Source organism: Lissotriton vulgaris, chromosome 6 (assembly GCF_964263255.1).
Source record: "Lissotriton vulgaris chromosome 6, aLisVul1.2, whole genome shotgun sequence".
NCBI lineage: Eukaryota > Metazoa > Chordata > Amphibia > Caudata > Salamandridae > Lissotriton > Lissotriton vulgaris.
Window position 1 is genome coordinate 544,319,348 of NC_141694.1, and position 25,748 is coordinate 544,345,095.

At 41.8% G+C, this 25,748-nt stretch overlaps 1 protein-coding gene across 1 annotated transcript in view; it reads left to right on the top strand.

Moving 5' to 3' along the window:
* The first annotated feature begins 1,745 nt into the window (after positions 1-1,745).
* The window catches only part of BCKDHB (branched chain keto acid dehydrogenase E1 subunit beta), a 995,115-nt gene continuing 971,112 nt past the window's right edge, over positions 1,746-25,748 (top strand). The window contains exon 1 of the mRNA XM_086926548.1: positions 1,746-1,929. Coding sequence (XP_086782674.1) covers positions 1,794-1,929 — 136 coding nt within the window. The 5' untranslated portion in view covers positions 1,746-1,793. The remainder of the gene's footprint in view (positions 1,930-25,748) is intronic.

Consider the following 25,748-nt stretch of genomic DNA (forward strand, 5'->3'; position numbering starts at 1 on the left):
GTGAGTAGTCTTGTGTGCTACAGTGAGTAGAAGAGTATTGGGGAATCTGAACTTGGAGCAAGGATGGAAAATTTGTAAAAGGTTTCTCTGCGTCAGTGGAGGCTGTGTCTGGTAAGTAACGGGAGGATATTCACCTGGCGATCCACTGTAGCTGGGTGGCCAGGTAGTAAAGCTCGAAGTTGGGTACCACCAGGCCGCCCAACTCGGTAGACAGATACAGCTTTCCCATGGACACTCTGTGGCGTGATGTCCCCCATATGAAGTCCGGCACCACTGCCTCCCATTGTCTGAAAAAGGGGGGAGAAATGGCAAGTGGTAAAGTGGCAAAGAAGTAGAGAAGTCGGGGAAATACCACCATTTTTGCTTTATTTACATTCTTGCTTTCTGAAATATCCTTGAAAATGCACCATTTGACAGCTCTTTTTTCAAAATTTCATTGGGGGAGAACCCCTCCATTCCCCCTTGATCCATTTGTGCTTGCTCGCTATGCTTGATAGCCACAGCGCGCCTCCCACAACTTTTACGCCTCACCATTTTCAAATGTCACCAGCCGCCACTGGCAGGGTAGAAAATCAGGAATGCTGCATATGCCTTAAATACTTTGCATTTCTGCCCTTTCCCAGTGATGCAGAGCAGCTAGGGGACTTGCTGAGCTGCACTACACTATTCAATAAATACGCCCATTACTGCTCAGGTGTGTCATTGTTGCCAATTTCTTTAAACTATTTCTAAAAAAATGCATAAGTTGACTGTCAAAAAATAAATGTATATGTTGACTGACAGGCTCTGCTTTTCAAGTTCCGCCAGTCGTCATTCCACGCCACATCCTCTGCCACACCTTTTCACATCCAATGTATGGGTTCCCATCCAAGCACAATTTCTTTCCAATTCCAGCGCTCTTTGTATATATGAAACAGAATACAGATTGACTGACGAAGGCTTGTAGGGTCGCAGAAAGCAGGCCATGAGAGGATTGAACATCACTTCCTAAACTAACCTGTGCAGTAAATATTGCGTGCGTTGTTATGTCGTACTTTATTATTATGTGTATTTCTTTAAGGCTCGTGTTAGGTGCGAGCTCATCTTTAGAATGCTTATTACATAGTGTGTGTTCTCACTGTAAGAGTCAGTTGTAGCCTGACTCGTTGCTGTACAGCTGTGCGTCCTGGCACCACCTGTTCTTGCCTTTTATCTTAAATAAACAACTACTGAAGGAACCCTGCCTCCACCTCTACTTTTCATGCGTGTGCACGGGAGTCAGTATATTCCAAGTGGAAAATAAATCAGAGTTAACGAATTAACAGAACACAGCAAGAACTTGAACATGCTGTTCTACTAATGCGAACATACAGCCTAAAACACTACATAATTATAGGTTTACTTTCACACATTTCGCATAGTAATTTGGCCGAATCACTGTGCTTTGTGTAAATATATATTGCACCTAGAATCCCAAATGTTTTAAACTTTCACGGATTAATTAGTGCGTATTCGATCACAGGTTTATGGAATTGTGACATTGGATTAGTACATGCCACGTCATGATTTTGTAGACGTGCCCCTTGACTGAGAAGAACACCCGTTCTACGAGTTCAGCGAGCACAAGCCCAGGGATCTCATTGTGTACATCGAAGCCGGTCAGCGCGTGTCCTCTGCGCGTAAGGACCAATCACATGACTAGATTCCCATACCACATGATCAAACTGAGCAGCTGACGAATTTCGACGTCCAATCAAAGCGCTGCCTCCACCACCACCCCCGGAAAACGTGTTTTCAACCTTCCAGCAATAAGAATGGCGGCTGTTAGGCTCGTACTTCACCGGTGCTGTGCAGCAGCTGGCTCCCGAAATCTCTCCGTCCTCGGTGTCGTACAGAGGAGACATGTCGCCCACTTTACCTTCCAGCCCGATCCCGAGCCCATCGAGCACGGTGAGCAGTAGAGGCGGGAGAAGGAGACTAATGATCAGTGAAACCTCAGCCCTAGTTAGATCAATTGAAGTACTTAATCGCCCCACACTCAGTTGAAGTTAGCAAATATCACAGGAATGCATTATTCTTGGGTAGGATGCTGGCATGGGTGCAAAAGTCAGGACAGTGAGTGTAAAAATTCAGGCCACAGGGTCAAAATTCAGGACAAAAATTCAGGACAGAAGGTCAAAATTCAGGACAAAACTTCAGGACAAAAGGTATGTTGTACAGACACATCAGTGCCACTGTGAGATGTTAGGTGGCACGCATAGGATGAAGCTAATTGGGACGTGCAGTGCTAGAATGCAGTCATCTGAGTGGCCAGCTTTATATGTCAGATCACCTCAAGCATTCAATTTCTGTTCAGCTGCACAGGGGCTGGTACAGTACTGAGTAATGGATAAAAACCATAGCAGACCGGTCTTGTGTGAGGGTAAGAGTATTAAGCAGGAAAAGGAAGTTATTAACCAGCCTGCAAGAGCTATAGTTGGCTGCACACTGCTGAGCGTTCTGGTATTATTGTGCGACAGAGTGGTTATATATAAGTTGACATTACTAAATAATGACCTGACAAGTTGCTAGCCATGTATGAGCCCTCCTTAGTTTACCTGCATATTGGAAATAGTGTACTGCTTGGGTTGTTTCATATCTGTGAGCTGTAAACTGCAGATTCTCATTGATGTACAGAAGTGTGCTACAGACTAGAAACTGTATACGCTGATAAGGCATAATTTTAGGCAGTAGGAGGCACTGTATTTTACAAACAGAACATTTTCTATTGAATGGAAGCAAAATGCCAACATGCAGTTTTACTGATAAAACTATATAGCGCACAAATACAAAGGTGTGGAAATGTGGTTTCGGCAAATTAGTATCAGTTGTACATCATCAAGTAAAGTGTCTTAATTGTTTTGATCCCATAGAAACTCTGTCTCCAGCACACATTTGAATTAGAAACAAATGGTCCATTTGTGGTTTCCTAATTGCTGATATGTTTTGAGACATTTGCACAGTTTTTTTTCAGGTATTTAAAAGTTGTGTGCTACAGAAAAACTCACAGCTTACAGCCTTTGTTTTCGCACCCCAAAGAACATTTGGGAAAACATGGTGCATTCTATAACACATCTGTCATTATATATCAATTTTATTCGTTTCTAAAGCATAGTAAATTATGACTTTACTGTGCACAAGGATACAACACTCTTTGATTGGGCTCTTCAATGATTCCCTCACTATCGCCAACAGTGCCTCTCTCTCACATGTATTTCATTTGTTTTATAGCACCTTTCATACCAGTGTTGGGTGCCAGAGCACCTTACATCACACACACACATACAGACACAATGAATCATGCGTATGTAAATCAGTATATAGAAAATGTTACATAAGGCAACAGGGACTACAAGGTGTAGGATGCACATCACCCATACTGGTAGGCATTTTGTAAGAGTGCTTGGTCTGACGAAGCTCAAAGTCAGGATTCAGTACATTTCACAGCAGTTAGCGTTGACTTTAATGATGAGAATTTATTACCACCCAATCAAACCTTTTTTAGCAACATCAGGATAATGAAACACTGGAAAGGAAACATAACTTTGTAACCTGTACCATGCAGCTTGAATGCCGCTCTTTGATGGCAGTTCACAACTCACTGTGTTATGAAGAAGTGTGGCTCAGGGGTTAGAGGCGGCAGACCCGGAAGCTGAGATCGGTCCTGGACCAGGGTTCAATTCCCCGCCTCAGCGGGTCTTGGGCTAAAAATTCCACGGACTCGATAATTCTCGCTCTGGTGCCTTCTCGACTCTCGGGTTCACACTCTGCGACTCTGGGCAATAGCTTTCTTAATCTCCACAACGGCCCCTCGCGGGGGGATGCCTGGCTTTCACCTTGTGGATACCCTGCTGGAGTTATCTCACAGGGGAATACCAGGACGGGTTCCCTAAGCAAGCGCCGGGAAACCCACTGCGGGTAGCTGTGCGCTAAATAAGCTCAAATACATTTACATTTACTACGTATGTAGCTTTTAAACTACACAGTAACAACATAATCTCAGTGACAAAAGCAGTTACTCACTTAGCTCTGCACATAAAATACTGTTCTTTGATATGCATGGTACACATTCTTTGCAGCATGCATATTAACCGTCTATGCTACCTTAGATGGTACAAAACTGCCACTAAACAAAACCCACATCTTTCTCCAGCAGGTACATTAGTCGCCATCCTTTCTACCAGCTCTTCACCCTCCCTTTCACTCATCTATGAATTAATTCACTCATCCATCCTTACATCCTTCTTTTTATTCATCCATACACCCATTCGCCGATGCATCCTGTCAATCATCCATTCATACTTTCACTCATCCATCCTCCCTTTCTCTAACCATCCTCCTTTCACTTAGCCATTCCTTCACCCATCCTTCCAATCGTGAATACATCCATTGACCCTATAATTTATCCATCCTTTCACTCACTCATCCATCCACCCTTTCTCTCATCCATCCACACTTTCTCTCATCCATCCACACATCCTTTCACTCACTCATCCATTCTTTTATCGACCCTTTTACTCACACGTCCATCCATTCACCCTTTCATTTATCAGTTCAGCAATCCATCCATCATTTCACCCATCCATCCACCCATTCACTCGCCCATCATCCACCCTTTCACTCATCTATCCATCCTTTCACTCATCTATTCATCCTTTCACTCATCCATCCACCCGTTTACCCATTCATCCACCCTTTTACACATTCATCCACCCTTTTACCCATTCATCCACCCTTTTACCCATCCATCCACCATTTTACCCATCCATCCACCATTTTACCCATCCATCCACCATTCCAACCATCTATCCACCATTCCCCCATACACCTATTTATTTACCCTTTCTTTCATCCATCCTCCCACTCACTCATCCATCCTTTCTCTCATTATCCATCCATTCACTTTTCACTCATCCATTCATCCTTTCACTAATCCATCCAGCCATTCACCCATTCCTTCGCTTACTAACTCACCCACCTTTTCACATTATGAGCTGAGCCTTTGTCAGCAGAGTTGCAGACAGAAGAGGCCCAACGAGAACTTCACCCTTGCTGTAGTTCCTAAAGCAAGGGGGGGGGGGGGGGGGGATGCTGGGGAGAGTTCACTATGCCCCTGCTTGTAGGCAATTTTGAAAACGTGGAAGTCATGAGTCATGCATGATGCATGGTACTAGGACGTGAGGTGACTGTGACATGATGTTGTTTCCAGGGCTTTAAGTGGGTTGAAAAAACTTGAGGGTCTCTACAAAGGGTGTGTCCACTGTAATTAAGGGTGTGGCTTAAAACACAGTAGCTAAAAATCTGTGCTTAGAATAGTGTGCTGCCTCACTGGTGTACTGCTACTTCTGTTATTGCATCCAGATGTATAATACATTACACCTACAACAAGCCTGGACTATTGGCTTTGTCAATGGTTGTTAGTTGCATAAAATAAAAAAGCAGCAACTATGGCTTCCTTGTATATAATATTGGAAAATGCTTCAGTTCTAAAATGATGAGACTGAAAGAACTATAACCCCTTCTTTTTTAACTTCTTTTCATGTACTGGATTCTGTACATTCCTTTCATCTGGTGAGGTGCAACATTTTTCTTTATGTACTGTTAAAACAGAATGCTCTGCCCTAGAGCGAGGCTGGAGTAGGCCCACCACATGCTTTAACAGCCCAGACTGTCCCATTGTCATTCTGTATGTGGCAATCAGCCGGAGACCGAATGACAACGGGCAGGGTAGGGCTGCTCTTGTGCCTACAGGATGATTGAGAGGTGGCCCCATCAGGGAGCTGAGGCTTCTCACAGGGGAACAGTGCTGTTCCCCAATGCCCAAAAGTACGGACAAAAGGCGTCCATAAAAGGGATCATCACGGACAACTGACGTGAGGTCCAAATCACGGACTGTGCGCGAAACTTACGAATGGTTGGTCACCCTAGTCTTGGGTCACTGTACAAGCACTGCCAAGTGGACCGTGTTATACTTTCGGTCAGCCAGCTTTTGCTTTTGGGTCAACAGATCTTGGCAAGTTTGTGTTCTACTTGTATGTATACAAGTTAAAGCAAAAGTACGAGTCCCAGATTGCAAGGCAGAGACTTTCAGCAGTTGTCGGTCGTACATGACGTGCTTACTCTTTGCACTTAATTCTGATTGCATGTCTAAACTACTTCATCATGCCCCCTCGATGACTAAGTATATTAGCGTGTGTTTAGTACACTTCACCGTGGAGCAGTGCTTGATTGCAACAGTGTTGAAATTGTAAGGCTGCCTATGGTAAGTGTTTTGGTGTCATGCTTGATTCGCCGCAATAGAACGTTTAACTTGTGTTGGGTCGTTGTGCCTAGCCATTCGATAGAGGGAGAGAAATGTGAGAAGGCATTCATGGATTTCACCGGTGGAGGCTGGTGACAAAAGTGGTGGGGTGTAATAATGTTTGCTTGAATTCCAGAGATCGACTCCCTCACTTACTTGGAGGGTTCGGAGGCAAGGGGGTGTTGCTCACACTTGCTTGCAGTCAGTCATAATCTCTCACTTATTCTCACTCATTGTTAGTCATTTACTCTTATACACATTTGTAGTCACTTTTACTTGCTCTGACTCTGCTTCACTCGTTCATGCAGTCTCAGTCATACTCACATTGACCCACTCAGTGTCACTCATTCTCAATTACTCTCCCTCAATCCCACTAATTCTAAACCATTCTGATGTACTCAATTTCTGCCACTCAGTTTCACTCATTACCTCTCATTCTCTCCTAGTTTCCCTGAGTCCCCCTTAACTCACTCGTTCTCCCTAATCCACTCAGTGCCACTCATTCCTATTCACTCTATTTTACTGATTCACTTATATTAGATCAGTCCCACTCATTCTCACTCAGTCTCTCATTCTGACTCACACAATGTTACTACGACTCACTCGATCTCACCAGACTCACTCAGTTTCAAAGACTCACTCTGTCTCACTTATTCCCACTTGGTCTCACTCAGTTTCACCTAGTTTCCCTATAACTCACTTGTTCTCCCTGATTCACTCAGTCCTACTCTTTCTTATTCAATCACTCATACTTGAACAATCTCAATCAGTCTCACTGTGACTCAGTCTTAGTCATTCACAACCAGCCTCACTCAGTGTCTCAAATTCTCACTGATTTGCATAGTCATACTCATTCTGATTCACTCTGACTCAAACTCACTCAGACACAATCATTCTCTCTCACTGACTCACTCTATCTCTGACTCACTAAGACTCACTCAGACTTGACTCACTCGGTCTCACACACAGTAACATTGTTACACTCCCTTTTATTCTCCCTCACTCATTCATTCTCACTTGTACATGCTCTTCTTGTCACTCATTATCCTCACTTTGACTCACTCCTTCACTGACTCACTTTTACTCACACAAATAAGCCCTCATGTAGCCATGGGCACTGCAGTGCTTAAGCCTATAACTCATGTGACTAACTTTGTCTGTGAGGCTTCACCACGTCTTCGAGTGAGAGGCACTAAGACGTGCCAGAGGCCTGATACCAGGGCTGGGAGTTTCACTTAGCCTTGGATAACATAATCTATGATGACTGGTGCAGGCGCCTTTGTTCACCTGCTCCAGACAGCAGACATTCTCTCTAGTAGAGCTGTCTGAGGCTGCTACTCTGCTACTAAAAGGCATTATCTTTTTAATACCAAGAGTGAATAAAAGATTGTTAATAAGTCTTGGTATATCAAGGGGGGGGGGGGGGGGGGGGCTAGCCCTGGAGCCTAATGGGAAAGCCCCACTGTTTTTCATATCAATTTTTTTGTTGACTCTGCCAGATTGTGTGAGTATTCCTGAATGTACAGATCTTCTGGATTGGCACGTAGTCCAGAATGAACGGTATGCAATGACTACAATCAGTTAGAGTGAGCTGTCTCTTTAATCCCCAATGGAGTGAGTACACCAGTCCACCAATACACGGGTGGGGGAGAATGCAGTCAACTGTAGGGGTGATTACAGGCTATCCAGGCCTTGTACTTGGTACAGTCAGTGAAAGTATGGAGTCTGTATTAAGTCTGATACTGATGCGTAGGCTGTAAAAAGCCAATTGATGTAGAGGTAGTAAATAATACAGACAATATAAAAACATGTTACTCAATTCTGAATCCCCATACAATCAATCTATACAATGAACCAAGTGGTTTACCATTGACCTTAGGCTAGCCACCATGGTTTCTCTTTGACTCAAATCGATCAGTTGTACAAATACAACCGTTCGTACTTTGCAAGACCATACAGCTTTATTGAAACTAACATTAAGCAAAAAAAATCAGTTCTGTTTCAAGTTGGTGTGTTTTTCAAAAGCAATTACAATGGCTCCCTTTTTTAATAGTGTCTCTTGCTTCAAATCAGTTTAATAACTGTGATACAAAGATTTTCTCCTCTCTTACAGGGAGATCTGGCTGTCTAAAAAGTTATATAGCACTCAAACGCTTCACAAGTACAACACAGCTTTGCAGGCACACACATTAAGGAATAACATTTATTTTCTGGATCGCCTTAATATATCTTGCTAGAGCAACTGGGGTATCTAAATTTTTCGTTTTGAATAAATCTTTGATTTGTCATACAATATCCTCTAAACATAGGACAACATCTTTTTTTCTCTCTTCCATAAAGAGCTGGCATTCTAGGAGCAGATGGGTTATGCTGTTTTTGACATTTAGATCAAATACTCCATACCCATTCTCAACAATTTTCCCTGTAAGACTTTATATTTTCCAGACTAGATCAACCCTAATTCTGATCCATAGAATTAGATTTTGGATACATTTGTCAGTGATCTAGGATACAAATGGGACAATCCCTTCAAACACTTCAAAATAATGTTGCATAGACCTCCAGCAACTGATACACTTTATCAACAAATTGGCTTTTTAAAGTAACCCTTTCATTCAAGACTCTATGGGGCAGATTTACAATAACTGGCGCATCCCCAGGGATGCACCAGTTATTGTGCGCCGCAGCTTCGCCACAATGCGGAGCACCATGGGGCAAAAATGGCACAGATGCGTGACGCATCCGTGCCGTAAAAGTGTCACATTGCTGGATTTGTGTCGCAAGCGCGACGCAGCTCCAGCAATGCTCTAGGGGACCCTATCTGTCCATTGCTGCATCAAGCCTTACGCCTGCTTCAAGCAGGCGCAGGTTTTTGACGCAGCATTGGCCTAAAAGTGACTGAGTGAAATCTTGTAGATTTCACTCAGCCACTTTTAGGAGGCGTTCCTGCGCCGGAACACCCCCTCCTGCGCCGGAACACCTCCTTATGGCGCAGGGCTTTACAACGTGACGCATCTCCTAGATGCGTCACGTTGTAAATACCCCGCACCATGGCACATCTTTTGTGCCACCGCTGCTTCACAAAAGTGATGCAACAGCGGCGTTAAAGAGGCGCAAGGGGTTTGTAAATCTGCCCCTATATATTTTGGCCAATGACCATGAGCTTAGCAATAAAAAAAAATATTAACTCCTAATGCAGAAGCATTCACTTAGAATTTCATGCGAGGTGACATCCCCCTGGATTAATATGTCCTTCCAGCATACCACTGAGCATTTAACGTTATCCCTGCTCCTCATCAGTGAGCTGAGAAACCTCAAGACACGATTGCCCAAGCAAATTTCAAAATGACTAGCTCAATTCTCCTCTTCAGGCTTTTAACATGGAATTTGCAGTAATGCAAAAAGTCCCTTTAGTTTAGATAAAGATTTTCAAGATTATGTCCAAGGTCAGCAGTTCTGCACTAGGAAGGGCTGGCGGAATTGATTTCCCTACTGTGGCCTTTTTTGAACAGCTTTATAGAGTGGCCACCAAACAGTGTATCAAACTTTTTGTGAGCTTTTGTTGAAGAAGGTAATGCCGTTTTTAGCACGGCTCCTAGTTTAGGTTCGCTGAAAAGTGAAGGACAAGATATTTATAAAAATTGACCACTTCTAACAATGTCTCATTTAGGACCAGATGACCCTCCTAGCTTGCTTAAAAAAAAATCAGTGTCTTTGTCGTCCCTACATTCATGGTTAGTCTGCTGGCTTTATCTTATTCACTAAGGGCTTTACCTTTTCAGTGAAAGCCCCGCAGAGTGATGTCCATAAGGAGCGAGTCACTTGCATACATAATAGTATACGACCCTCACACATGCTCAAAAGTAAAGAATTGGTCTTCTGTAAAAAAAGATAAAAAAGGAAAACTGGGGATGTTGGATTTTAAAAAGGCTAAAGTGTAGGGGTGCTAAAACACACCCCTGACACTAACCATTTTCTACTGAGATTGCTTTAGATAGAATCCCATTCAGATCCACCTGAACCAAATTATTTGAGTTCAACTGTTGTACCATGATTAACAGGTATTAAGAGATACTAAAACCCTGAAATGTAATCCATAATAAGTTACGATTGTCCCAGTCAAAAGTAGCCTGGAAATCCACAAAACAGCAGGATAATTTCCCAACTGTTACTGTGGATCTCCAGGCCGCCGACTAGTACCATACAATAGTCTATCATAAAATAATTTCCCATAAAACCAGCTGTCTCATTGTGGATGGTGCCTGAGCCAAAAGCCCAGCTTTCTAAATGTTTTAAAAGGTTTTTCGCATAATTCATAAAGTAATAGCTGACAACAAAATCAGCCTATAATTTGCAGTGGCTTCCTGACTCACCTTTTTTTATATCGATAAAGCACCACACCAAGAATCAGGGATCCAACCCCTAGAAGTAACACATAAAAAAAGCACATAGTATTCCACCGTAGGGGATCAATCTTATATAAAGTTGCTGACAGGGAGACTGGGCCCCCCACCATAGAGAATTTCAGATTGCTAAATATCCTAGCTAGAATACCCACCTCCTTCAGTGACATTGCATTCTTATTAGAAGCCCCCAGATGTTCATAATTATGTACATTTTTGAGGGGGAGGATTTATATAACTCTGATATAGAGGAAGGCCATTCCTTCTTTGGAGATCAGAGCCTCTACATTTTCTGGGGATACCTTAAACTCAGTATTAATCAAACGCCAAACATTTTCTTTTGCATGAGTAGGACAAAAGATATTTTTTTTATTTCAGACAACCAAGCTCAAGCTTACAATTATCACTTTTATCTAAATGCCCTTTATGATGTTCCCTATTTAGTTCCTTTCTCATAGTGAAACACTCTTGATCGAATCACCTGATAAACTTCTTCTATTTGACCATGAGGTAGTTCGAGGGTTCAAATAATTTTTGAGACCAGTTATACCACTGTACATCATAAAGATGCTGAGGGGTTTGTCAATCATAAACAGATTCTGAAGATTATACTCTCAATTATCCTCTGAAACTTTACTCCTAATTTATGGCTATAGACCACATTTAGCTACAAAGCCTCTTGTGCTCTTTTCGAGTCTTCTTCCCTTAGAATTATTACCATTGTAAGATGGTTGTTAACTCCTTGAGCAGCCACGTTATAATCTTATCATTTTATAGTGATCTAAAGGGATAAAGGAGTAGTCGATTGGAGCTACTTCCTTTCAATATCCAAAGGACGCTGCAGCAGGACTGTCTTCCATAAACTAGCCATTAAGATTGACGAAAATATGGTTGCTTTAGAATCGAAAAAACCTGATGAAATCTACCAGAGCCCTCCTTTGAAGCGGACACTGAATTTGGTACTCCATACATTAATAAATGGCCCTGCATTACATCATCCAAATAACTAAGTGAAATCACCTGTCATAAAAATATATTCATTTGGGGAAGCAACACCACAAAATAGGCCAAATCATGGTCAAACTTAGTTCATCTTCAAAAGAACGAACACTTGGGAGTAGGTATACATTCAAACAGACAACTGAACAGAGCTCACAGTCAGAAAGTTGTATGAAAAGCAAACCTTCTAATTTTTGTAATGCCTCTTTATCTGACCTGAACCCAATCCACTGCTTGACACTGCTAGACTGCTATCCTCACACCTACGTGCCTCAAGGCCTCAGCAAATACCCTGCTCTTCATGGGCAGGTACTGTCATTTTCTATAGTAGGGCTCAACGCCCGCTTGGCATGCCCCACACACTCGGCAGTTCAGCAGTGTCAACCCTACCACATAGCTGCTTTGTTCCTTGGCTCCGCTGTGTGGCTCAGCTCAATGTATGAATATCTGTATGACTCATTGCTGTGCTCTTGTAGGAGGAAGTCTTGCATAGACGAACTATAGAGAATACCTTAAACTGGCCAGAGAGCAACTATGGCCTGCCTCATATACAATTGACCATTAATAAGAATAAAGTCATTTGTTTCAGGGGTGTGCAGAGGGGAGGAGCAGCCACAGGAAGTGCTTTTTATGATATATCCATGGCCTCTACATTGTAATTCTCTGACATGCATTGGTTACAGGCAGTCATCCATTGTCAGAATCAAAGATGCTTGACAAAAACAAACATGATATGTTACAAGACAGTAGGCTGTGGACGGATGTCCTGCTTGGGCAATTGCATTCACTTATTTAAAGATTTTACAGTGCCTGGTGACTTTTGAATGTTTATGGAGTCCCTCTTTCTTTTTTTGTCTTCTTTCCTTTGTTCTTTCATTTGCCTTTGTTCATTGTTTCTTTCTTTTTGCCTTCTATACTTTTCCTTTCCTTATTTCTTTTTTGACCTCTCCCTTTTATTTTTTCTGTCCTTTTCTTTTCTTTCCTTTTTTTTCTTCCTTTGTTTTTCATTCTTCCCTTCATTCTTTCTTTTTGCCTGTCTTCCTTCATTCCCTTTTTGCTTGTTTTCTTTCTCAAAGGTGAAGCTAGCTGCCAGTGCCAGATCAATGGCTTTTTTTAGGTCTGTGTTAGACTAGACCTTTTGATTTTGCTAAAAGTATGTTTAACATAGTTACTTGTAGTGGTTTTCAGCCAGACTTCATCCACTAGTTTATGATTGTGCCATTAACATTTTTCTTCCAGCCACTCCAGTATGCATCAAGGCGCAAGGTTAGCCCACTTCAGCCATTGACTGAATTTACTATAAGCTGTGGCATGCTGCCCGTTCACAAGGAGCACATCCATTCACAAGGCCGTTCTCTTCAGTACCGGGTGTACCACTGCCATGTGTACTTTTTTTTAATCAGAAAAACACATTTGCCTTTAGCCAAATGTTTTTTTAGATTTAATGAGTGCAGGCGGCTAATGGCAGACCTATTGGATTTGCCAGTGCTTGTTTTTTCATCTTAGAAATGCTGCATTCTGCACTCATAATTTTTTTTTACGTTAAACATCAAAATGTTTCTATTTACCACAATATTTTGACACTTTTTAAAAAAGGAATCCCGAACACCCCCTTTGTCGTCTTTCATACCACAAAATTCATTGCAACATTAGTGCAGCTATTGCCAATTTCCAAACTGTATTTTGTCCTTGAAGAAATACTTGGTAATACTTTTTATGATAACACTTCAAGTGGAAAGAGCTGATATTAAAACGTTTCAATGAAAACATTTACATAGAGGTACATTTTAATGCATTGATTAAACAATAACATTTACATTGGATTGTACTGTGTACCTCTATGTAAATTACATTTACATCGCAAACATTTACATTGCATTTGATGTACAGTGTAAACATATTATATAGCACTGACAATCTTGACAATGCATTTTATGGACGTTTGAAAGAAACAACACTGCCATAGTCTGTTTTTTATTGTAAATGCAATGTTAATCTTTAATACTTTTTTTACTCTATGGTATATATTTTTTAATCCTGATCCAAAGCTTAAAAATATTCTCTTTAACAAAACATTTATTTTAAAATTCTATTTTATGATTTAATTTTAATTAACATATTATGCATTTTTACGTATCCGTTGCACCATATCACTTGTATTAACCTAATGTACTCCAATCAAATTACTAACCCGCCTTTGTATCTATATCACTTAATCTTCCAGTTCCTAAATAGAATGACATTTGTTAATACAGTTTTAATATAAATATATAAAATTTGAATGTTATTTCTGTTATTAAACATAATGTTTAATAAATCACTGCTCATCATTTGCCTCATATCAATGTGATTACCTGTTCTTGAAGTGCTCTGAGTTCAAATGAATATCCATTTATTTACCTGCTCTAAAATAGAAAGATTATCTAATAACTCTTAAATAAATTTACTCATTGTAACTACATTTTGTTAATTGAATGACTTCCCATCCATTTGCCACTGTATCATTCAATTGACCCATTCTCAACTCAATTGTAAAAGGAAAACAAAATGTAAAATATTGTAATTTCTAAATACATTTCTTCCCACACTTTAACCCTATATCACTTTAAACGTCATACAATGGACAGAACCACATTTTAATTCAGACAAATTAGAAAGTTTCAAATATATTACTTGCTACCTGTTGCCCCATATCACTTTTCTAAGCCAATTCTAAAATGAACAATATTCTTTAATGAATAAGTTATAACATCAAATAATAAATTAAATTAAACAAATTCTTCCCTTAAATAGAATGCAAACATAATTTTAAAAAGGTACTGACGATGAGAGCATGCAAACGGGGGTGTGGAATTTTATTAAAATATCTACTTGGCCATGGGGCGGGTTGCTTCATAAATCTACTTGTCCTGTAACAAATCCACTTGTCCCTTTAGTGCCATGTTGTGCGGCAACAAATTATGGCAGCAATCTGATTGTATAAGAGCTCTTATATAGCCTCTCTGATTATGCCAAGGTCAGTGTTTGAATAGTAGCAATACCATGATGTTGCTACAGGGGTGTGGAATTTAATAAAATATCTACTTGTCCATGAGGCAGGTTGCTTCATAAATCTACTTGCCCTGTAACAAAATCCACTTGTCCCTTTTGTGCCATGTAATGCGGCGACAAATTACGGCAGCAATCTCATTATATAAGAGTTATGATATAACCTCTCTAATTATGCCAGGGCTCGAATCATAGTAGGATTGCATACTAGCAATTCCCTTATGCTGCCACGTTTCTGCAGGTCTGCATACTGGGCTGAAGGTATTGGTAAGAAATAGTTCAGAATAGAATGCCTTTTGAGTCTGTGCAAACCTACTGACATGCGTGTTGGGTTGCACCAACTCTGTTCTAATATTTTCCTGTACTGAAAAAGGTTGGAAATTTACTCTTGACAGTCGCAGACTTAAAACTTCTTCCAGGGTTGGGAAAAAAGTGGTTGGAGGAAAAGTGAACTTGAAACATTAAGATTTTCACATGAGACAATCTACACATGCATATGTGCTCATGCTAAAATGCAGTTAACAAATAATTTCTAGGAGTACTATTTCTTGGACTACTTCTGTAAATTCATGGAAACTGTATATATGCACTTAATGCAAGGGTATATACTATGGATGCACTTTGAGACTTTCGTTAATAATTGGGCTTTTAATTAGGCCTGGCGTTAACCATGAACTACTGTGTTTAATAAAATTCTGACTCTCTCTCGCTCTCTTTTTCTCTCCGTCTGTCAGATGGCTTCACTGTCAGTGACAGTATTCTGCTCTTTGACAAGGAGCATATTGGCACACAAAGTAGTTTTGTTGAGTGCCCGGAACTGCTGTGGCAATGTGTGCTTTTTGAGACCAAAAACAATTTTTGCTTTTGCCAATGCTTGTTAGAATGGTGAGGGCCCAGCAGCTCCCACACGGATACGGTTTTACAAAAACCATGCCTGAACAAGTCACGCATTGACAAAACCAAAAGGCTGACCATCAATTTCAGACCAACTGGCTTTGCCAATGCTTCTTTATTTTTGTTTCCGATAATTGTATTTAAACAGGTTACACTGATTTTCCATTATGAATAGGTTTTGGGAAATACAAGCATACATCAACATGTTGCTAAATGATGCTGCAAAGATATGGTACCTAAAATCTCACAGTAACAAAATGGTTTTTTTCCTACTTGCATTTTTTTTAAACATTTTATTTTGAAAGGAAAAAATCATAACTCTAGCTTTGAAGCTTCGGCAAATATTTGCATATAATCAGAGAGCATTCTGGGAACATTATACTTAGCCTCATATTACTAAACTTCGAAAACGTGTATACACATTTATACTGAAACCACTGTCAGTAGTGTAGGCAGAGTTTACAGTGTTTACTTTTAGTGCTCACCTTAGTCGGGCTATAGGAATTCCACATCCCTGTTGCTACGTTTCCGCAGATCTACATACTGGGACTGAAGGTAGTGGTAAACAATAGTTGCAGGGTTGGAATGTCCTTTTGAGTCTGTGCAAACCTACTAACTTGCATGTTTTAAGGGTTTTCAACAACTCTTCTCTAATATTTTCCATTACTGAGAGATGTTGGAAATTTACTCCTGACAATGGCAGATGTAAATCTTCTTCCAGAGTTTGAGGGAAAATAAACTTGCAAACACTCAGGTGTTCGCATGAGCAAATCTACACATGCATATTTGCTCATGCTAAAATGCAGTTCACAAATATTTTCTAGGAGTACTATTTCTTGCCCTACTGCTGTAAATTCTTGTGAATTCACGAAAGCCATATAGCTGCCCTTAATGCAAGGACATATACCAAGGGTGCACTTTTGAGACTTTCTTTAATAATTGGGCCCCTAATTTTGTCTGGGGTTAACCATGACCTTTTGTGTTTTTGAAAATGCTCTCTCTGTATCGGCTGGCTTCACGGTGAGTGACCGCATTCTGCTCTTTCACAAGGAGCATATCAGCAGACTAAGTTGTTTTGTTCAGTGCCAGTAACTAATGTGGCAGTGTGTGTTTTTTTGAGACCAGAACAATTTTTGCTTTTGCCAATGTTTGTCATATTGGTGAGGGTCCAGCAGCTCTCAAATCAATAAGGTTTTACAAAAACCATGCCAAAACAAGTCATGCATTGTAAAAACTGAAAAGCTGACTACCATTTCAGACCTACTGGCTTTGCCAATGCTTGTTTATTTTTGTTTCCCAAAATCTTATTGAAACTGGTTACACTGATTTTCTAATATGAATCTTTTTGGGAAATACTAGCATACATCAACACATTTTATAAAATGATGCTGAAAAGAAATGGTAACTGAAATTTTGCAGTGGTTTAGGAAAAAAAAATGTTCCTACTTTCATTTTTTAGGAACATTATATATTGAAAGCAGATAATCATTAATCTTGCTTTCAAGCTTCAGCGAATATTTGCATCTAATCAGAGAGCATTCTGGGAGCATTATGCATAGCCTCATATTGCTTAACTTTGAAACCGTGTCTCCACATTTTTATACTGGAACTACTGTGAGTAGTGCAGTCAGAACTTACATTTACTGAGAGCGCTCAGCCTTATAATAAAGGCTCTCAATGAATGAACCATAAATACAAGTTTGAACAGCATTAACATATGCACACAGATGTTAACTTAACTGCAGGCAGTGCCCTTCCCTGATCCTTAATGTGATACTGCAAACTGGCAGCCAAAGGGTTTGCGCTGCAGGGGGTTGGGCCTGCTTGTCCCAAGAACAAAATGCACATTAAAACTTGTTGCCCTTGACCCCAAACAATATGTCCTGGGCGTCGGGCTATAGGAATTCCACATCCCTGTCGCAGCAAAGAAGAATAAATATGAAAAAAAACAATACAAAGTAAAAAATACGATGTAACTTTATGGCTATGTGAGTGACCTTCTTTGTAAAAAAAATGTGGTGTAAATGTAAGTCTGTGTAAATTAATCATTGTAAAGGTAACATAACGTTTGAATTGTTTGACAATCATTGTTTATGTATGATTTTGTGCGGAGGTTTCAAACCACCGGTTTCTGGCATTCCAGCCGTCTTCAGCCCGGCTTGCTTGAATCCCCTTTTGTACCGCTTTTGGCCGCCATAAGTGTGGCACGGTATCCTCAGACGTGAGTCCCTTGCTCACTTTGCCACTGGATTCAAGCAAGCCGGGCTGAAGGCGGCTGGAATGCAGGGAAACCGGTCCTCGGAAGCTTGTTTCCGGTCCAGGGAAGACAAGGCTTGGCAGTTCGGGCTGGACTGTTCCCATGAGGCAAAGGGTCAGACTGATTTGCGTATGGCCATGTCTGAACTGGGGTGGCAGAGTGGGATAAAGAATGGTGATGGATTAAACCCAGATCTTTTGACTGGGTGTGAGTGTTTGATTGATTCAGAGGCTCCGTCCATCACCACCCCCTTTTGTACCCCCATCATCCTCAATACAAGCAGTATTCCAAGGGTCTTTGCATTACAGGGCACTGCAAAGACTGAAGTAGAAGGAGATGTATGATATGGGAACAGGATAGAAGAAAGCTTAGAAGCAAACTGAAGAATTGAGATGGTGGATGGAGAATATGGTGTCAGTCATGATTCAAAGGTACCACCAGAGGATTTAGTATCTATAGGCATGACCCACGCTATGTACACACAGACTACCCAGGTGTAGTGACTACTTCCCAGTAGGGCTCATGACAATCTATCTCCTATAAAGACTAATAATATAAAAGGGCCTCATTTGTTATTGTTACTGTAGAAATGTAATATCCAAATGGATAAGTGCAGCAAATGTTCAATACTCGAACAGATTTCGAAAAAGTACTCCCCATGAAGCTGTACCACAGAGAAAAAAATGTTTATTAGTCTATATGTTTGTGTTCCATACTTAATTTGCTTGTGAATAATTAGTCAAGGACATATCCAATAACTGTCAAGTGCAGAAGTCAGGGGTCGCAATAAATGTGTTTACTCTGTAATTATGCATATAATATACCATATTGCAAACCTTGCCTCCATATAAAGGTAAATGGTGCTGTAATTAATGTTCCAGGACATACTCTGTTTGTGGCTTCTGCAGGCCAGAACATGCAGTACTTTTCACATATTAAGCTCATGTCAGAAAGCCAACACAACGGTGTTTTATAGTTAAGTCTGTATAAAAAACCATGTGCATTGCATGGGTATTAATACAGCACTGCACCTTTTGACCCCTTCACATTTTCTCCCTTCTACCTGGGCTTGAAATGTATGATTTGTAAGTTTGTAGCCCTGCAGGCAATGCATCTATCATCACCCGGTTCAGTATTTTTAAGATTGCTGGCGTTTATATCTGAAATATAATTTTCTTTCATAGCTGAATTGATTAACCACACATTCAAAATAGCAAACCAGTGCACAGGTCAGACCTATTGGGGTTGCCATTGCTTGTTTATCTACGCCACTGCAGTAAATGAGGTAGTAGTGTAAACAACAAACTCACGTGGGGAGGAGGCCTGTTTCAGATACTCTGTTGTTAAAATGGATTCATAATTGTAGTACATTGTTAGTCGTAAAGCTTCTTAAATGAATTACTGATATTTGTTTAGAACACTCGACAGACTGAGATGTGTATAGGTGCTGTGCATTTTGGGGTGCAAGGTTTTAGATCAATAGGACCGCCTGATGTTACTGAAATGTTAACAATATGCTTCACTGTCCTAAAAAATGCATTGGATCCAGACCAGGGCAGCCTGAGCAGAGAACCCTCCTTTCTCTTTTTAATTAACTGTAAGTGGTTTGGAGCTTAAAATAAACTGAAATTTGCATGTATGTGTGTGTGTGGGACTGAGCTGATGACGAGTCTTGCATGGGTTGCTTATGGTTATCCAGGTTCTTTGAGCCACTCCAGTTGCCACTTTGGTTTCACTAGCAATTTCAGGTGACACGTTCTGGAAAACCAGAGGGCGATACTAAAATCTGGCATTTTCTGATGTTGTTGTTAGGTCTGTTCTTCTGCAAGAATGGCAGCACACTCCTAAACAACGTAACTTGCCGTTGGTATCTACTACATCAGTGTCTGCTCTGGGGTGCACAGCATGATTTGTGCTAAGGATCTGCATGAGGCGTGGAGTGCACCCCAGAGCAGACACTGGGAATGGTGCCCTCGGCTGCTCAGTGAGACCTGGCATTGAGTCCTTAGTTACTAGATGAAAACATGTAAAACTGGCACATCACTATGCAGTCCTTTACTTTAAAAAAATAATAATGACTAGGTGGGACAGTTTCAAGTTAAGTTATACTTACCTCTTAGCATCAGGGTTTGCAAGCTGTAGAACGGTGCTATAACCAGCTCTTTGGTTGTATCCTGCTATTCTGTTCCACCTGCTGAATAGTCACTCTTACTCAGACACTATGTTAGTGCTGTCGATCCTGTCCATAAGATAGCAGTCCAGCCCTCTCATTCTTATATCACTGTTTGATGCTGCATATAAAACATGAGCTGGAAGTCTCACTGTCTCAACAATGTGCTGAGGCTAAGTGAACCTGAATCCTTTAGAATCTACTTTCTGTATGATGCTGTGTGTCAGACCCTGTTCTGAGGAGGGGAATGGGGCAAGCAGAGGCTGAGTTTCTCACCAGTTGCATGTGTTTGTGGTAGGTGTCAGCTAGCGCAGTAAGCATCAGTCCTTGTCTATCCTCCACTCGGGGAAAGAGCGTGCTGCCTTTGGGGGTACCATCTCTCCGCTTTGAACCTTGGAGCAGGTATGGGGCCATGCAACAGTCAGGATGCAGCTGCATGCAGGAGGTGGATTGTCTTCCAGGCGCACACTGAGTCAGCAGGAAGTCACAGCACACTGTTCTGGGCAGGATCCTTCTTCTTTTCGTGCTGTTAAGGTCAGTGGATTATCTGGGCAAACCTCTTGGGGGTTGAGGTGGCATTGTGAGCCCGCGTTTGGTTGTGGACCATGGTGGCAGCAGTTGGACTGCTTCTAGGTCCTTTACACTCACAACTGCAGTGGCACAGCTCGATCAAGTGCAGTTCTAGTCAGTTCCTCTAGGTGCAGCTTCAGTTACAGCAGTGCTTGCTTTGGACTAACCACTTGGAAGTCTGTTCGGTCACACTTGAGCAAGTGTCACAGGTTTGCAACATAACATTTTTCAGAGGCTCAGACCTCCGGCATACTTCAAGTGCCGCGGGCTCTAATGGCAGGGTTCTGTTTGGGCTTACACCATGGACCACCAGCAGGAAGCGTTTCTTAGGGTGATCTGCTCGGGCACACTTTGGCAAGTGCTGCAGAGCCTCTGCTTTAGCAAGGGTGATGCACTCCGAGTAAAGAGCATGCTGGCCACACTCTTGGTGAATGGAAGCTCTAGGGTCAACCGATGTTGTCCATGCTGCTAGTGAGCTCCTACTGCAGGGCTGACTCATCACTTCTCTTTTCTCTCAGGCAGGTTTCTTCGAGGCATTCCAGGACAAATGGACAGCCTTTCCTTCAGATCAGACTTTAGGTGATGTTCACTGCCTCTGGGAAGCTTACTGCTTGGCAGACGAGTTTTGGTTGCTTAGCAGTCCCTTGGGCACTCTGAAGCACCGCCTCCTTTGTCAGCAAGAACTTGGAATTCAAAAAATGAGGGTCAACAGCATCTTCTTTTATACAGGTATATCAGACAGAAGATCTGTATACTCTGCATTCTCAGCACCTTTTTGGGCCGGTTCTCCTTTCAAGTGTCCTTCTTAGGTTGATTTTGAGGATCAGCCTTAGTACACAGTGATGCTCCTCACTGCTGGGCCATCTCCAGGTTGCAGCAACCACAACAACAGAGGTCCCAAGAGTTGTGGCCATTCTGAACATGGTGATAAACAGCCTCGCAACCATGATCAGGAATAAGGCAAAAGGTTGGCCTTCTGTAAAAGACCATGCTCACTCAGAACCACAGAGACTGCAGTTCCACTTCACCCCCACCATCTACCAAATGACAGTACTCAGGAAAATTAATCACAAGCACATTGCGACAAAATAACCTAATGCTAGTTTAGCGTGAAGCTGGGGCTAGAGATGCAAAAACCAAGGTACCAGATGGTCGCAGTGCACACTCGGGGCATGGGACACATCTGGGCACCTTGTAGGGGGCAGTCCAGTCCCAAAACTGTGGTAACCTAAAGATTTGTATTTATTGAATCCTTATAACGTAGTGTCTCCACTTTGCCAACCCAGACTATTTCCCTTTAGTACTCACGCTTGGTTAACTTTGTTTGAGGGGCTTTGGAATACACACCTGTATTAATTGTTATGCAAAATGTATAAATAAAGTTAATTTAAAAAAAACTTTGTCTGGGGGCAAAGGCATTGCCACTAAGCCATTGGGTCTGCGGTGTTGGTAGCATAGACAAGTATACACAACAGTGTTTGTGTGTAACATTCTTCAGTTTATTAGGTCCAGTGAGTGTTAACATGTTTAAGTAATCCATGACAGCCATTACTTAATCGTGCATGAATATTAGTTAAGGATGCTGTTTCCTTACTTTTGTTCGTGGTGCGTATTACTCCTGTATTGCAAATACTTTCAATTGAATCCCCTCCAGGTTTTCAAACAGGCCATGATTGAGCGCTCTAACAATGAGGTTGAAGGCAGTGCGAGCTTCTCACAGTGCCTGTCGGTGGTTTATAAAGGTGTTCAGATACATAGTCATCCAATCCTTGGCCTCTCTGCAAAGCACACATAGAAATGTTCATGTATTCCAGTTGCAATTGTGATTCTCTGCAGGATTCTGTATGTGAAGGAAGTACTCAGTCAAAATATTGAGAAGGTGAAAGTAAAAGAAAATTTAGTGCTTACAGATGAGTGTGTGTTTGGGTGGTCGTGAAGGAGATGTGAAGAAGTGCATTCACAAGAGAGTGAAAAGGGGTTGCTGAAGCAGAAAGATATATATATATATATACATTGATCAAACATTCCGATGGGCTTAAAGCGATAGAATTCTTTTTAAATAAGAGACCCATGAATTTCTCAGCGCATAACAAAATGCTTTTGTCAATGATTGAAATGAGCCTTGAACAACATTTCTTCCTTTTTAATAACCAGCTATATCAGCAGGTCCGGGGTGTCGCAATGGGGGCCTGCTTCTCCCCGAGTCTTGCATGTTTACACATGGGACTTTGGGAAGAGCGGTTCCTCGGAGGCACTCTGAGAGATGCAATGCAGGAACATGTTCCTTTATATTTAAGGTACATAGACAACCTATTTTTGATATGGAAAGGCTCTTGTAAAGAAGCCAACGATTTTGTGGAAGCGATTAACAACAATGGTCTCAATCTGAAATTCACTTCGCATATAGTTGCTAGATCAGTGGTATTTTTGGACACTGAGGTCTATATAATGGAAACAGGTATAGCCACAAGGATGCATAGAAAACCGACGGCTGGAAATACAGTCCTGCACACGTCCAGCCAGCACCCTTATCACCTGATCAGCAGCATTCCCTTCGGAGAAATGCTGAGGATCAGGCGGATCTGTAGTGCTGATCTAGATTGCCAGAAAGCGCAGGAAGAAAGCAAAGTACGCTTTCTGTCGCGTGGTTACTCAATTAAGACCATACAGAAAGCCATTAAGCCTATCTGAGCGCAGGCCTGGATATACCCACGACAGACAATGATGCTGCTGCTTCTGCGTTTAATGAGTGGATCAAGGCGGCAGCCAAGCAGGTAGCCCCTGAGAAAGAGATAACTATAAGAAAATCCAGGATATCCTCTCCTTGGTATAGTCCTCAGCTCAAGGCCCTAAAGATTGAGTGTAGGAGAGAGGAAAGCCGGTGGAGACGCGGCTATAGTGAGAGTAGTAGAACAACCTATGATCTTGCACTGCTGAAATACAAACAGGAGATAATCAAGGCCAAAGAAAATATTTTTCTAACAAAATTAGAGATGTTGCCAACTGTAATAAAGAACTGTTTAGAGTAGTTAACTCCTTGGCAAAACCTCAGCAGAAAAATGCTTTTATGGCCGACCAACAGATGTGCAATTACTTGGCCCTTTTCTTCCAAAGTAAGGTACAGACAATATATGAAGATCTTCTAAAGGCACAGGGATCTTTGGATGGTACCATAGCTAACGAAGAGGGTGATCGGCCACTGATGCAATGCAAGCTATCCTGCTTTCCAGAATTGCTAGAGGAGGAGGTGCAAAAGCTGCTTCTTTCTATAAAATCAGGATCTCCATCTGACCCCTGCCCTCCCTCTATCATCCATTTAGCCCCTAAGAAGATTTGTGAAAAACTGACACCGCTTATTAATCTAGTACTGACAACAGGATCATATCCGGCTCAGTGGAAAGAAGTGGCGATTAGACCGCTACTAAAAAAAACCAACCTCAACCCGGAGATATTGAAGAATTACCGCCCGATTGCAGGATTACCCTTTGTGGCGAAGGTCATGGAGAAATCATTAAATATGGTGTTGAGCCAATATTTAAACTCTCACAAGCTACTAGACTCAACCCAGCATGGCTTTCGCGCCTGCCACTCCACAGAAACGGCCTTAGTTGTAGCAACTGAGGAAATTCGGCAGGTAGTTGATCAAGGGGGCAGGGCGGTCCTTATACTCCTAGACCTATCAGCAGCATTCGACACCGTGAACCACGCGGTGTTAGTGCAGCGGCTGAAGGATCTGGGGGTTGAGGATACTGCTCTGGCCCTGCTTGCATCCTCTCTGAAGGGGAGGGAACAAAAGCTGGTCTGGGACGGATTGGAATCCGAGAGCTTCCAGCTTCCATGTGGAGTGCCACAGGGATCGTCTTTATCCCCCACATTATTTAATATATATGTAGCCCCGTTAGCAAGGCTCATCAGAAGACATGGTTTCGTGCTAGTATCTTACGCTGATGACTCACAGCTTGTTATTTCCATCTGTAAGCAGCCAGAGACCACAGCTGTCAAATTCCACGCTTGCCTGTCCGAAAGCATTAACTGGATGAACCGTAATTTTCTTAAGATCAATACAGACAAAACGGAGGTGCTAGAATTTGGAGGGGGACCCCTTGTATGGATGACACATGGTGGCCAGTGGAGGCAGGTAAATGTCCGGTTCCGGTCTCCAAGGTTAGGAACCTGGGGGTTATCTTCGATGATAAGCTCAACTTCTCAGCACAGGTCAATAGTCTGACACGTCTTGTTTCTTCCTTCTAAAAACTTTAAGAAAGATTTTTCCTTTCATTTCGCGCGACCTACAGAAGACGGTGATGGTTAGACTTTTTCTTTCTAAACTAGACTATTGTAACGCCCTGTATATGGGCATTGACATAACGCAGATGGCAAAGCTTCAGTCTCTGCAAAATGCGGCCGCTAGACTTCTTTTGAACATCCCTAGAGGCTGTTCAACCTCTGCAGGCATTAAATCACTGCATTGGTTACCTGTGCGGCTGCGGGTTGATTTTAAGGTCCTGTGTTTGGTCCATAAGGCACTTTATGGAGGGGGTGCTGATGAAGCCGCTAAGTTATTTACGCCTTACGCTCCCCCACGTCTTTTGAGATCTACCAATTCAGGACTCCTTAAGATATCTAGGATTAAACGGGCCAGGTGGGGAGGCAGGACACTATCTAACAGGGCTGCACACCTGTGGAATAGACTACCTCCTAGCATGAGATCTCAATTCGGATCTGATACTGTTTAGGAAGAGTCTAAAAACAACTCTTTTAGTAGCTTAGCTTGGCATAAGCTAGGGCTCTTTGGATCTGCACTCACCCACACTAGCGCCAAGACGCCACGTCAATTGAGCGCTTTATAAGTTTTTAAAACATTAAAACATTAATAGGTCTAATTCTATCACAAGACAGTAAGCTCTAGCAGTCAAAGATAAGCCTTGCAATCAAAAAGCAGAAGATATAGTGATCAAGCCACGAGTTATTATCAAATATAGCAGACAACATAAGGAAATTCGGCGAATTTTCTATAAGAACTGGAATTTAATAACAGGGGATCCTGTTATTGGGAAATACATCCACAATAAACCCAACATAACTTTT